The following is a 15,279-nucleotide window of genomic DNA, read 5'->3' as shown; positions in this document are numbered from 1 at the left end:
TACCCTCTGCACATGCTCTCTATCTCTGTCTCCTATACTGATGGTTTGAGTGTGACATTTTAACTGTATCAGTGAGGAAGCCAACAGTAGCCGTCATGATGACCTGACAAAATTCCATTGATATTCAACTTTTCTCTCTCTCTCTTTCTATCTCAATTAAATTCAAATGGCTTAATTGGCATGGGAAACATACGTTTACATTGCGGAAGCAAGTGAAAAAGATTATAAACAAAAGTGAAATAAACAATATAAAATTAACAGTAAACAGTAAACATTACACTCACAAAAGTTTCGAAGCAATAGAGACATTTCACATGTTGTTTTATGTCTATTTACAGTGTTGTAACAATGTTCAAAAAGTACAAAAGGGAAAATAAATAAACGTAAATATGGGTTGTATTTACAATGGTGTTTGTTCTTGTGACAACAGGTCACAATTCTTCATGTCGTGATGACACACCGTGGTATTTCACCCAGTCGATATGGGAGTTTATCTGAATTCTTTGTGGATCTGTGTAATCTGAGGGAAATACATGTCTCTAATATGGTCATACATTTGACAGGAGGTTAGGAAGTGCAGCTCAGTTTCCACCTCATTTTGTGGGCAGTGTGCACATAGCCTGTCTTCTCTTGAGAGCCAGGTCTGCCTACAGCGGCCTTTCTCAATAGCAAGGCTATGCTCACTGAGTCTGTACATAGTCAAAGCTTTCCTTAAAAATTGGTCAGTCACTGTGGTCAGGTATTCTGCCACTGTGAACTCCCTGTTTTGGGCCAAATAGCATTCTAGTTTGCTCAGTTTTTGTGTTAATTCTTTCCAATGTGTAAATATATTTTTGTTTTCTCTTAATTGGGTTGGGTCTAATTCTCTCTCTCTCTCTCTCTCTCTCTCTCTCTCTCTCTCTCTCTCTCTCTCTCTCTCTCTCGCTCTCTCTCTCTCTCTCTCGCTCTCTCTGCAGAGTGTGTTGGGTGTATGTCTGGTGTTGTCCAGGTAACATGGCTCTGGCTCAGACCCTGCCTGTGTCTGTGACTGACCACCCCAAGCCTCCCACCAGCCTCCATATCGTCACCCTCTCCCCTGTCGTCGGAGGGCCCTGTGGCACCTTTGTCCCCGGAGCCACCATGGGCTCCGTCAGCAGCCTCATCTCTGGCCGGACCCATCAGGAGCAGCGACACTGCCGGGCTGCCAGAGAGTTCAGGTAGGGTGCTACTCATTGGTCGTAGCCCAGGTGCCAGTCTGTTCATGCCCTTGCCCACTCTATTGCTGTCCTGGTCAAGACAAACGGCTTGAGAATAAGTGACAAGGAGTTGACATGGTAGCACAAACAGATCTGGCACTCAGACTATATTGGTTGTGGACAAGGTGATTTTCTAGCCTGGATGCCAGTCTTTTGCCTTGTTTCTGCTCTCTTGCCAACTCCTTATGGGATTGTCATACCAAACAAGAGCACAAACAGACCTGGGGCCAGGCTAGGGATTCTTCCCTTACTATGGAAAAGAGCTACTGGAAAAGTGCTGTATACTGTAATTCTTATCAATGATTATTCTAAATGATAATTATTTTTATTTCAGCACTAAGCCACGCCGTAACACCCCAACCACCAGTTGTTTCAGGCTCCAGGGTGATAGCCACACCCTGCGCAGCGGGAGCTCCCTGGAACAACTACTGGTCATCAATAACCAGACCCAGCTCCAGCCCACCAAGCTTCAGCCGCCGCCACTGCCCACCAAGAAGCAGCCCCGGGAGGGTAACTCTGCTGGGGGTGTGGCTGGAGGTGGTGGTGGTAGTGGAGGGAATGGGAACTATGGGTTTGTGAGTGAGGAGGTAGTGACTGTAGGAGACCAGAATGATAACCATGTGGTGACGGTGGGGAGTCCGTGTAGCGACTCGGAGGAGCAGAGGAATAACCGAGGTCTCAACGGGAATATCGGCGGTCCGCCGCCCAAACTCATCCCAGTGTCAGGAAAACTGGAGAAGGCGAGTTTCGGAGGGGGATTCCCAAAATGTCAAGTGGTTTCCGAGCTTGTGGTATCTGTGTATCTAAAAAGGCCATAAATTACTTGTATAGTCAAGAAATGACCATCCCAGCTTCCTGTTGGTAATGCCCATGCATTGTCATTGTGTATATTAAGTCTATCATTAGTATACTTTTATTTCTTTCTCAATTGTAAGTTTCACTTGTAAAATCCTCACTAAGCTCATATACAGAACATAGAGTCTAGCTAGCTAATAATACTTCTATATAATGGTGAAGTGAACGTTTCAGTACCTCACTATTAACCAACTACTCCAGCTACTGAGCAGCACCGGTGGTGAGGTGCTACTATGCGACATGTTTTACCTTAGATCCTCTCTGCTGATTGGCTATTCATTTCTATTTATAGAGCGGGAACCATAATCACAGCTTAGACAATGCTGGTTATAGATCTTTTAACAGTCAGTCACCTCGTGTCTTATAATCAATGTCAGAGCTATCTTATATTCTCTGACACACTCAATGAGGGCTGAGGGAAACCATTAAGAAAACCGCTTACCGAACCTGTGTAGAGAGCTGTCTTTCTCTGTCTCTCTCTCTCCTCCTTCTCTTGATCCGTCCCTATCTCTCTCTCTCTGTCCCTCCATCTTTCTCTTCCTCTCTCCAACCCCCGTCTCTCTCTCTCTCCCCGTCTCTCTCTTATGTCGTGACATACTCAAAATCATGAGAAAAGCTGCTTACTGGAAACCTATGAATATTAATGAAGCCAATCAGAGCTTTCAGAATGACCTTCCGTCCTATCAGTGTGCCTGTCTTCAATGGGAGGAGACCAGGCATTTCTAATTAACACTGCTGGTATAAATCACCAACGTCAGTTTCTTTTATATTTCTTTCCCTTTATTTAACAAGGAAATGCCAATAAAGTGTTGGTCAGAGCTATGATACTATAGGATTGAGAGGGTCTTGTCTAGATTCAATTGATTTTGATATCAGGCAATAAGGAAAATCATGAGCATGATAATAATTCATTATTTATCGTTAAAAACAACAATGTTAAGATGTATTAAAGTGAGTTTTCTGGAAATGCACTTGATATGAACAACAGGAACCATTAACAAATACTATCTTCCATTAAGAAATACTGTCTTCATTAACTTCATTAGGGTAGGGGGCACTATTTTCACCTCCGGATGAAAAGCGTGCCCAAAGTAAACTGCCTGCTACTCAGGCCCAGAAGCTAGGATATGCATATAATTGGTAGATTTGGATAGAAAACACTCAAAAGTTTCCAAAACTGTTAACCTGTTGGGGGTAGGGGGCAGTATTTACACGGCCGGATAAAAAACGTACCCGATTTAATCTGGTTATTACTACTGCCCAGAAACTAGAATATGCATATAGTTATTGGCTTTGGATAGAAAACACCCTAAAGTTTCTAAAACTGTTTGAATGGTGTCTGTGAGTATAACAGAACTCATATGGCTGGCAAAAACCTGAGAAGATTCTGTACAGGAAGTGGCCTGTCTGACCATTCCTTGAGCTTCTTGACTCTGTTTATTGAAGACTGAGGATCTTTGCTGTAACGTGACACTTCCTACGGCTCCCATAGGCTCTCAGAACCCGGGAAAAAGCTGAATGATGTAATTCCAGCCACTGGCTGAAACACATTAGCGCTTTTGGCAAGTGCTCTATCAGAGGACAATGGGCTGAGGCGCGTGCACGAGTCGACCCCATGTTTTATTTTCTTTCTGTCTTTGAACGTAAACACGCTTTCCCGGTCGGAATATTATCGCTTTTTTACGAGAAAAATGGCATAAAATTTGTATTAAACAGCGGTTGACATGCTTCGAAGTACGGTAATGTAATATTTAGAATTTTTTTGTCACGAAATGCGTCGTGCGCGTGACCCTTATTTACACTTCGGATAGTGTCTTGAACGAACGAACAAAACGCCGCTATTTGGATATAACTATGGATTATTTTGAACCAAACCAACATTTGTTATTGAAGTAGAAGTCCTGGGAGTGCATTCTGACGAAGAACAGCAAAGGTAATAACATTTTTCTTATAGTAAATCTGACTTTGGTGAGTGCTAAACTTGCTGGGTGTCTAAATAGCTAGCCCTGTGATGCCGGGCTATCTACTCAGAATATTGCAAAATGTGCTTTCACCAAAAAGCTATTTTAAAATCGGACACCTCGATTGCGCAAAGGAGTTCTGTATCTATAATTCTTAAAATAATTGTTCTGTTTTTTGTGAATGTTTATCGTGAGTAATTTAGTAAATTCACCGGAAGTTTGCGGGGGGTATGCTAGTTCTGAACGTCACATGCTAATGTAAAAAGCTGTTTTTTATATATAAATATGAACTTGATTGAACAAAACATGCATGCATTGTATAACATAATGTCCTAGGGTTGTCATCTGATGAAGATCATCAAAGGTTAGTGCTGCATTTAGCTGTGGTTTGGGTTTATGTGACATTGTATGCTAGCTTGAAAAATGGGTGTCTGATTATTTCTGGCTGGGTACTCTGCTGACATAATCTAATGTTTTGCTTTCGTTGTAAAGCCTTTTTGAAATCGGACAGTGTGGTTAGATTAACGAGAGTCTTGTCTTTAAAATGGTGTAAAATAGTCATATGTTTGAGAAATTGAAGTAATAGCATTTCTAAGGTATTTGAATAACGCGCCACGGGATTCAACTGGCTGTTGAGTAGGGGGGATGATTTCGTCCCGCCGACCCTAAAGAGGTTAATAATGTCTGTGAGTATAACAGAACTGATATGGCAGGCGAAAACCTGAGAAAAATCCATCCAGGAAGTGGGATTTTTTTATGTTTGTAGTTTTCTATTGAATGCCATTACAGTATCCATTGACTTAGGACTGAAATTGCACTTCCTATGGCTTCCACTAGATGTCAACAGTCTTTAGAAATTGGTTCAGGCTTGTATTCTGAAAAATGAGGGAGTAAGACCTCTCTGAATGAGTGGACACTGCAGTGTCCCAGAGGTTTTTCATGCGCACGACCGAGAGTGCGCCTTTCTTGTTATCCTCTTATATTGACGAAGCTTTTGTCCGGTTGAAATATTATTGATTATTATGACTAAAAACAACCTGAGGATTGATTATAAACATCGTTTGACATGTTTCTACGAACTTTACTGATACTTTTCGTCTGCCTGTTGTGACTGCCTTTGAGCCCATTGATTACTGAACAAAATGCGTGAACAAAACTGAGGTTTTTGGATATAAAGAGAGACTTTATCGAACAAAACAAACATTTATTGAGTAAATGGGAGTCTTGTGAGTGCAACCATATGAAGATCATCAAAGGTAAGTGATTCATTTTATTGCTATTTCTGACTTTTGTAACTCCTCTACTTGGCTGGTAACTGTTTGTAATGATTTGTCTGCTGGGTGCTGTTCTCAGATAATCGCATGGTATGCTTTCACCGTAGAGCCTTTTTGAAATCTAACACCGTGGTTGGATTAACAAGAAGTTCATGTTTAAACCGATGTATAACACTTGTATGTTTTATGAATTTTTATAATGAGTATTTCTGTTTTTGAAGTTCTGCAATTTCACTGGATGTTGGCCAGGTGGACGCTACCGTCCCACACCCCCTAGAGAGGTTAACAAATAATGTCTTCATTAACAAATACTATCTTCCATTAACAAATACTGTCTTCATTAAAACCTCTTTGATATAGGGGGCAGAATTTTTACAGCCGGATGAAAAACGTACCCAAATTAAAATGCCTACTACTCGGGCCCAGAAACTAGAATATGCATATTATTAGTACATTTGGATAGAAAACACTCTGAAGTTTCTAAAACTGTTTGAATAATGTCTGTGAGTATAACAGAACTCATATGGCAGGCAAAAACCTGAGAAAAATCCTACCAGGAAGTGGAAATCTGATGCGTGGACTCTTTTCAAGTCATTGCCTATCAAACACACAGTGACTCAGTAATCATTGTGCACTTCCTAAGGCTTCCACTAGATGTCAACAGTCTTTAGAAAGTTGTTTGAGGCGTCTATGATGAACAGAGACCGAACGAGAAGGCTGGGAAGTTGTAGAGCCAGGGAAGGACATCAGTTCATTGGCGCGCATTCACGCGAGAGGTAGCTGTGTTCCAAAACGTTTTTCAAGACACTGGAATGGTCCGGTTGGAATATTACTGAATTTTCACGTTCTAAAGGCCCTAAAGATTGATGCTTTACAACGTTTAATATGGGCACGTATTTCATCCGAACGTGAAAATACTGCCCCCTACCAATAAGAGGTTAACAAATACTGTCTCCCATTAACAAATAATGTTTTCATTAACAAATACTGTCTTCGTTAACAAATACTGTCTTCCATTGCAGAACATGGAGAAGATTCTGATCCGTCCCACCGCGTTCAAACCGGTGGTCCCGAAGAACCGCCACTCAGTGCAGTACCTCTCCCCGAGACCAGGGGGCAACCTCTCTGAGAGCCAAGGCAGCCTCAACCTCCTCCTGCCCCTGTCTATCAACGGGAATAATGAAAATACAGTGGTCAATAACGTGAATACCGTGTTCAATAACGTGGTCAATGGCACGGGGAGCTACGGGAACGTTGTACCTCTGGTCGGCTCTTCCTCAGATAGCAAGAGGAACTCATACAGCAGAGGACGCAACGCTCGCAGCAGCCATTCCTGCTCCATGTCAGACTCTGGCCGTAACTCCTTGTCCAGCCTGCCCACCCACAGCAGCAACGCCTACAGCCTGGCCAATAGCGAGGCCTCCGGGTCAGGTTCAGGGTCTGGGGGGTCCGGGGTGGGCCCGGAGCCTGGGAGAACCACAACCACAAACGGAGGGTTGGGGATCAACGGAGGTCATGCCCACTCTACCTCCCACGGTCACTCAAACTCGGACAGCGGGCGGTCGTCGTCCAGTAAGAGCACAGGGTCGCTGAGTGGGCGAGGCCAGCCCCTGTCGGACAGCGGGTCATGTGGGCGCTCGCCCCCGACCCTGGAGGGTTATGAGGGGGTGGTGAGGGAGCTGGAGGAGAAGTTGAGGGAGAGAGACCTGGAGCTGCAGCAACTCAGAGAGAACCTGGACGAGAACGAGGATGCCATCTGTCAGGTGAGAGGGGATTTAAGCAGGCTTAAAGTGTTGCCTCGAGGAGAAATATTATTAAAATGTTTGTTTCTGTCATTTCTGCTGGTTCTATTACTAAGCTCAATTATTCCATATATACTGAACAAAAATATAAATGAAACATGCTACAATTTCAATGATACAGTTGATATTTAAATAAATTCATTAGGCCCTAATCTATGGATTTCACATGACTGGGCAGGGGTGCAGCCATGGATGGGCCTGGGAGGGCCTAGGCCCACCCACTTGGGAGCCAGGCAAAGCCAATCAGAATTTGTTTTTCCCACAAAAGGGCTTTATTACAGACAGAAATACTCCTGTTTCATTAGCTGTCTGGGTGGCTGGTCTCACACGATCCTGCAGGTGAAGAAGCCGTATGTGGAGGTCCTGGGCTGGCGTGGTTACACATGGTCTGCGTTTGTGAGGCCTGTTGGACGTACTGCCAAATTCTCTAAAACGACGTGGGAGGTGGCTTATGAACATTCAATTCTCTAGCAACAGCTCTGGTGGACATTCCTGCAGTCAGCATGCCAATTGCACGCTCCCTCAAAACTTGAGACATCTGTGGAATTGTGAAGTTTGACAAAACTGCATATTTTAGAGTGGTTTTTTATTGTCCCCAGCACAAGGAGCACCTGTGTAATGATCATGTTATTTAATCATCTTCTTGATATGCCACACCTGTCAGGTGGATGGATTAACTTGGCAAAGTAGAAATGCTCACTAACAGGGATGTAAACAAATTTGTGCATAACATTTGCGAAAAATAAGCTTTTTGTGCGTATGGAAAATGTCTGGGATCTTTTATTTCAGCTCATGAAACATGGCACCAGCACATTACATGTTACATTTATATTTTTGTTCAGTGTATACTTTTGAGCCATACTAGTGCTGGTTCACAGTTTGACCTCTGGATGTGGTATCTGTATGTAACTTCTAAACTGTGACGACTAACCCCTGACCTCCTGTCCTGTAGGTATACGAGGAGAAGCAGCTTCGCTGTGAGAGAGAGCTGGAAGAGCTGAGACAGAGCTGTTCCTCTAAGATGAAACAGGCTTCACAGAAGGCCCAGAGAGTACAACAGGCCTTACAGCTACAGGTAACAGACAGAAATACTTCAGTCAACTTAGTTTGGGAAGCAGGGCCCTTCTTTGTGTGACAGGTATTGTTGCAAGTTACATAAAAAGCTATTATTATGATTGTTTATTACTGTATGATATGTTGCTTCTGTTTTAGTAGCGTTTCTTCATTTTCTGTCAAAATGTCACCCTAACACCGTACCCAAACCGGCCGCACACGTGCGCCATTGTGCGCAAATTGATTTTGTCCCGCACACCAAACGCGATCCCGACACGCAGGTTGAAATATCAAAGCAAACTCTGAACCAATTATATTAATTTGGGGACAGGTTGAAAAGCATGAAACATTTATGGCAATTTAGCTAGTTAGCTTGCAGTTGCTAGCTAATTTGTTATATTTAGCTAGCTTGCTGTTGCTAGCTAATTTGTCCTGGGATATAAACGTTGAGTTGTTATTTTACCTGAAATGTACAAGGTCCTCTACTCCGACAATTAATCCACACATAAAACGGTCAACCGAATCGTTTCTAGTCATCTCTCCTCCTTCCAGGCCTTTTCTTCTTTGGACTTTATATGGCGATTGGCATCTAACTTCCATAGTTACCACGATGACCAACGGAACTCAGTTCATCTTTCAATCACCCATGTGGGCATAACCAATGAGGAGATGGCACGTGGGTATCTGCTTCTATAAACCAATGAGAAGATGGGAGAGGCAGGACTTGCACTCCGTTCAGCGTCACAAATAGAACTGACTTCTATATTAGCGCTTGGCAACGCAGACGCTCAATGGCGCATGCGAGCAGTGTGGGTGCAATAACTGAATAACATGTATGTTACAATTTATTTTGCAATGCTTGCACACACGACGCGAGCGGTGTGGTCAGCATGTAACTGTCTGTGTCTTTATTTCAGGTGTTCCAACTGCAGCAGGAGAAGAAGAAGCTTCAGGAGGACTTCTCCTCTCTGCTGCAGGACAGGAAAGAGCTGGAGAGGAGGTGTGCCTCTATACAGAGAGAGCAGACCCAGCTGGGACCACGCCTAGAAGAGACCAAGTGGGAGGTGGGTGGGTCAGGCGTTAGGGTTGATTCATGTACACCATTTCAAAGTAAGTGATCTCAATATTCACAAAATATTTTTTCTCCCTCATTTCCTCCTTCCTTCCCTTCCTTCCCTCCCTCCCTCCCTCCCTCCCCAGGTGTGTCAGAAATCAGGTGAGATCTCCCTTTTGAAACAGCAACTGAAGGAGAGCCAGTCAGAGCTGAGCCAGAAGGGCGGGGAGCTGGTGGTCCTGAAGTCCCAGTTGAGAGAGGTCAGGTCTGATCTCCAGAACAGCCAGGCTACGACCCAGGAGGCTGGGTCGGCCCTACGAACACGCTCCCTGGAGTTGGAGGTCTGCGAGAATGAGCTCCAGCGCAGGAAGAGCGAAGCCGAGCTGCTCCGCGAGAAAGTCGGATGCTTGGAGGAAGAGTTGGCCCGCCTCCGAGATGCCCTGGCCAATCAGGGAGGAGGATATCTTGCCACTAAGGGCCTCCAGCCCTTAGTGGCTGGAGGCCAGGCACCAGCCACTAAGGGCCAATGTATGAGCCTGCCCCTCCCCCAGGGGCGTGGGGGTGTGGCGGGTGGAAGGGGGGGCCTCAGCCCCTCTGTGGGGTACCGAGAGGCGGAGGAGGGGAGGCTGGGTTGGGGAGGGGAGAGTGATGAGACCAAGGCTCAGAGGCAGAGTGCTGAAGCTGTGCTGGGACTCAGGCAACAGGTGAGCTCCAACAACAATGATGTTTATACTTTCTTTCAGTCTCATATGAACCCCCATCCCTCACACCATTGCACTAGTTTCTGTGGTTTCTCTATTGGTGTTCAGACAGTAAAACCTGCACATGTTAAAACCACACACTTGGAAAAACAATGACCGACCTTGTTTCAATAATTTTTTTACCATTTTCATTGCAAAATAGTGCTTGAATAATACTTATTTTTTATACTGCTCTGTTGTGTATTGTTTCAACATTGTGATAGAACAACTTCATATGGATTTTAAAATGATCAAATAAATACCACCAATCAGTTAATCAACCAATCAATCCTTGTGTTGTGTGTCAGGTGGAGAGGCTGAGGGCAGAGCTGATGTACGAGAGGAGGAGCAGTGAGGAGCAGCTGGGAGGATTTCAGGAGGAGAGGAAGGTCTGGCAGGAGGAAAAGGAAAAGGTGATCCGCTACCAGAAGCAGCTGCAGCAGAACTACATCCAGATGTACAGGAGGAACAGAGATCTGGAAAGGGTGATGAGAGAGCTCAGTCTAGAGCTGGAGAACAGAGATGTAGAGGACTACGACGTCCACAGCGGCAGCAACGACATCCACTTCGAGGAGATCGCCGCTACTGAGATCTAGAGGGACCATGCAAGGGTGTCCTCTCGCCCCAGTGAGATTTAGAGACCAGACATGGGCGTTGTCTAACCCCAGTGAAATTTAGAGACCAGACAGGGGTGTTGTCTAACCCCAGTGAGATTTAGAGACCAGACAGGGGCGTTGTCTAACCCCAGTGAAATTTAGAGACCAGATAGGGGCGTTGTCTAACCCCAGTGTCCTCTCGCTCCCATGACAATTAGTACCAGCACCCTGATTTGATCTGATTTCCCCATCACTGCTACTGAGAAGTCTGCGTCCAAAATGGAACCCTATTCGCTATGTAGTGCACTTATTTTGGCTAGAGAACAGGTTACCATTTTAAATTTGCATCCAGACTACAGAGGACTGTACTTACTGCACTTACCTGGACTTACTCCCCTAACCACAGTACCAGCACTCTTTACTTCTCTACACTCTTAGGAAAATATGTGCTATCTAGAACCTAAACGGGTTCTTTGTCTGTTCCCATAGGAGAACCCTTTGAATAACTAGTTTTGGTTCCAGATAGAACCCTTTTGGTTCCAGGCAGAACCTCAAACCAAAAAAGGTTCCCCCATGGGGACAGCCGAAGTATACTTTTGGAACCCTTTTTTCTAAGTGTGTATGCTGTCATGGACATTAAGGGAGCATCTCTGTCTAAGGGTTGATTTACTCCACTAGACACTGGGATGCACCCTCCTCTAGGCCCTCACAGGAACAGCTGACTACCTGCAGTCAGAAAGGACTCCATCACTTCGCCATTTGGACTTGAAAGAAGTTTAGGGTGTATCGCAACAGTTTAAAGTGGTTTCCTTTCCAGATTGAGATTCACCCTTAGACCAACACATCCTCCTTGCCTTCTCACATGGGTTTGATTGCCCAGCTATAGTACCAGCACTCTATGGGACGTATACTATGACTTTTGACTTGAGAAACAAGCAGGCATCACTCAAACCTTGCTCAAATCAGGGTATTGAAAGCAATGGGAGTCGCAGAAAAAGGGCACAGATCTCAGATCACTCAACTGAAATCATATCTGTATATAGCACACAGGGGTGACTACCTGACGACCAGCACATAATGATGACATCACAATAAAGATGACATCACCCCTCGACTGTGTTTACGTTTGTCCACAGAACTCAGAGCAAATTTCCCACTTTTACAATGTGTTCTCATGTTAAATATACAGTATTCAATGGATCATCAACTCATCTAGAAGTAGCAATTTTAAGATACAGCCTGGTCTTTTCTGAGTTACAGAAACACTGGAGTATTTTAATGGAATGTATAAGGATTCTTGGCACATAGCAAATGCAACCATTCAGTTATCAACACCGGCTAAGACACAAACTAGGCTACACCAAGAGAATACCTGGGATCATTTTGCACAAAAACTCATAATGCTCTATTCAGTTCTGGATGTGACTGTTCTGTCTTTCTCATGTAGTTGACCCCTTTGTATGGACACAGAAGAGATAGAAGCATGTAGCAATAAGAGGGAGTGCAGCTTGGGAGATCTTGCTCTCATATCAAAGGAAGAAACAAATCTCTCTCTCTTTGGTGGCACTTTCCCTGATGGTATCACAGTGAAAGCAACAAAACATCCATGTCAAACTGTACTGTAGGCCTCCCTCCCTTGTCCTCTCTCACTGTCACACACTCTGGACTGTGAATACACTTCTGAGTATTACTAGACCCCCCCCCCCTCCCTCACTCAAAAAAGCCAAATAACACTTCGTAGTCTTCCTGTCCCTGACTGTGAGACTCCCTCACTGACATGTAGATAATGTGGATGGCATGATTGCATGTCTTTCCCTGTCTGTCAGAGTCAGTCCAGATAATGTAGGGGTTTGTTCTGGACATTGCATGATAGATTAGCCTAAGGCATGACACTTCGGTCATTATGGAACTGTTACACTGGTTATGTTATTGCCTTGGGAGCTCCAAGGGGGATGGGACTGAAATCTCTGGTTGACATATTGGCAGCCACTGGGAACCATAGAAATATAATTACTATAATGTAATTCTATGTCTATGCTGGGAACCATGAATAAATAAGGCAGTCTTCAATTGTGCTTTCTCATAAGAATGGATTCAACTAGAGGTGTGATCTTTTGTATTACAGAGTAAAACAAAGTATATAAAAAAGATTCTTAACAGATAAATAAAATCAATATGATCTATGATGATGATGATGTGTATATTTTTTATATAGCGCCTGAAGATATTTTGTGGTAACACCGGTACCATTGTGGGTTTAATATACAAAGTATAATAAAGATTTCTATATATCTTTGCAGCACCACACATTTCCCAATGAGATGATCAATCAGAATTGGAAAAGGTCTAGAAAGAGTGGAGTGATCTACTGCATGCATTAAAAATCCTTTTTTACATCATATTTTACATACTCCATTATTTTTTGTTGACCAAGCTGCATTTTGATTAAACATACTGTAATATAAACGCAACATGCAAACAGACAAAAATATTAACACAACATACAACAATTTCAAAGATTTTACTGAGTTACCGTTCATATAAGGAAATCAGTCAATTGAAATAAATTCATTAGGCCTTAATCTATGGATTTCACATGGCTGGGCCCAGGTGCAGCCATGGGTGGGCCTTGGAGGGCATAGGCCCACCCACTGGGGAGCCAGGCCCAGACAATTTTTTCACCACAGAAGAGCTTTATTAATGACATAAATACCCCCCCAGACAATCTCACAGGTGAAGAAGCAGAATGTGGAGGTCCTGGGCTGGCGTGGTTACACGTGGTCTGCGGTTCTGAGACCGGTTGGACGTACTGCCAAATTCTCTAAAATGACGTGGGAGGTGGCTTATGGTAGACAAAAGAACCTTTCATTATCTGGCAACAGCTCTGGTGGACATTCTTGCAGTCAGCTGCCAATTGCACGCTCCCTCAAAACCTGAGACATCTGTGGCATTGTGTTGTGTGGCAAAACTGCACATTTTAAAGTGGCCTTTTATTGTCCCCAGCACAAGGTGCACCTGTGTAATAATCCTGTTTAATCAGCTTCTTTTTATGCCATACCTGTAAAGTGGTTGGATTATTTTACAAAAGGAGAAATGCTCACTAACAGGGATGTAAACAAATTTGAGAGAAATAAGCTTTTTGTGCATATGGAAAATATGTGATTTTTGGAGGGGGACCAACACTTTACATGTTCCATTTATATTTTTTGTTCAGTGTATATACAAAAATTTGGGAGATATCCAGCTTTTAGCCAAGGTTTACATTGGTCAGCACATTAATGGTCATCATTGTTGAATGCGATTGAGCTTTCATTTGGCTGTCATCATCATCATTCATGTCACATATCTTCATCATTTGTTGTGTTTGGCATCTTCAGACTACATGTATTAACACAAAGCATTTAATCAAAATAATATTTCATATGTGTTCATCACATAGAAACAGATACCTCCATCATATCCTCTGTAGCATGGTTTTTAACACATTAAAGTGGAATAAGTAGCACAAGTGTAGTGAACCCCTTTTCACATCTCTCACTGTTTTACAGAATCCCATAATAGACATTTACACAGAAAATGGTCAACAACGAACGCCACTCTAGTCCTTTACGCAGACAAAAAATATATTTCAAATGTAGCCACTGCGTCTAGACCAAAGCAACGTTTGTTTATTAGTCTTGTTTGTTTTCTTCCTTAGTGTGCATAAATATACAATTATATATTTGTGTATTTATAGTGTTTTGTTTATTAATATGTGGTGTTTGTTGTAAATTTCTTTGACAAAATGACTTTTTATTAAAAGATACACAATGTCCCCATGGTTGTTGGAATTCCCTCTGTGGTGCATTGGTACACACACACACACACACACACACACACACACACACACACACACACACACACACACACACACACACACACACACACACACACACACACACACACACACACACACACACACACACACACACACACACACACACACACACACACACACACACTGCTCAAAAAAATAAAGGGAACACTAAAATAACACATCGTAGATCTGAATTAATGAAATAATCTTATTAAATACTTTTTTCTTTACATAGTTGAATGTGCTGACAACAAAATCACACAAAAATAATCAATGGAAATCCAATTTATCAACCCATGGAGGTCTGGATTTGGAGTCACATTCAAAATTAAAGTGGAAAACCACACTACAGGCTGATCCAACTTTGATGTAATGTCCTTAAAACAAGTCAAAATGAGGCTCAGTAGTGTGTGGCCTTCACGTGCCTGTATGACCTCCCTACAACGCCTGGGCATGCTCCTGATGAGGTGGCGGATGGTCTCCTGAGGGATCTCCTCCCAGACCTGGACTAAAACATCCGCCAACTCCTGGACAGTCTGTGGTGCAACGTGGCGTTGGTGGATGGAGTGAGACATGATGTCCCAGATGTGCTCAATTGGATTCAGGTCTGGGGAACGGGCGGGCCAGTCATAGCATCAATGCCTTCCTCTTGCAGGAACTGCTGACACACTCCAGCCACATGAGGTCTAGCATTGTCTTGCATTAGGAGGAACCCAGGGCCAACCGCACCAGCATATGGTCTCACAAGGGGTCTGAGGATCTCATCTCGCTACCTAATGGCAGTCAGGCTACCTCTGGCGAGCACATGGAGGGCTGTGCGGCCCCCCAAAGAAATACCACCCCACACCATGAC

At 43.6% G+C, this 15,279-nt stretch overlaps 1 protein-coding gene across 2 annotated transcripts in view; it reads left to right on the top strand.

The window, feature by feature from the left end:
- LOC106577242 (leucine zipper putative tumor suppressor 2 homolog) overlaps positions 1-14,384 on the top strand; it is a 101,162-nt gene extending 86,778 nt beyond the window's left edge. For both annotated transcript variants that reach the window (XM_014155168.3, XM_014155167.3), the window contains 7 exons: positions 957-1,196; positions 1,570-1,975; positions 6,348-7,088; positions 8,080-8,202; positions 9,098-9,244; positions 9,381-9,938; positions 10,283-14,384. In XM_014155168.3, the coding sequence (XP_014010643.2) occupies positions 994-1,196; positions 1,570-1,975; positions 6,348-7,088; positions 8,080-8,202; positions 9,098-9,244; positions 9,381-9,938; positions 10,283-10,570 (2,466 nt within the window). In that variant the 5' untranslated portion in view covers positions 957-993 and the 3' untranslated portion in view covers positions 10,571-14,384. The remainder of the gene's footprint in view (positions 1-956; positions 1,197-1,569; positions 1,976-6,347; positions 7,089-8,079; positions 8,203-9,097; positions 9,245-9,380; positions 9,939-10,282) is intronic.
- The last annotated feature ends 895 nt before the right edge of the window (positions 14,385-15,279 follow it).

This window comes from Salmo salar, chromosome 18, assembly GCF_965601325.2.
Source record: "Salmo salar chromosome 18, fSalSal1, whole genome shotgun sequence".
NCBI lineage: Eukaryota > Metazoa > Chordata > Actinopteri > Salmoniformes > Salmonidae > Salmo > Salmo salar.
Note: the sequence above shows the minus strand (reverse complement) of the source record. Positions and strands in the feature narration are given on the sequence as shown.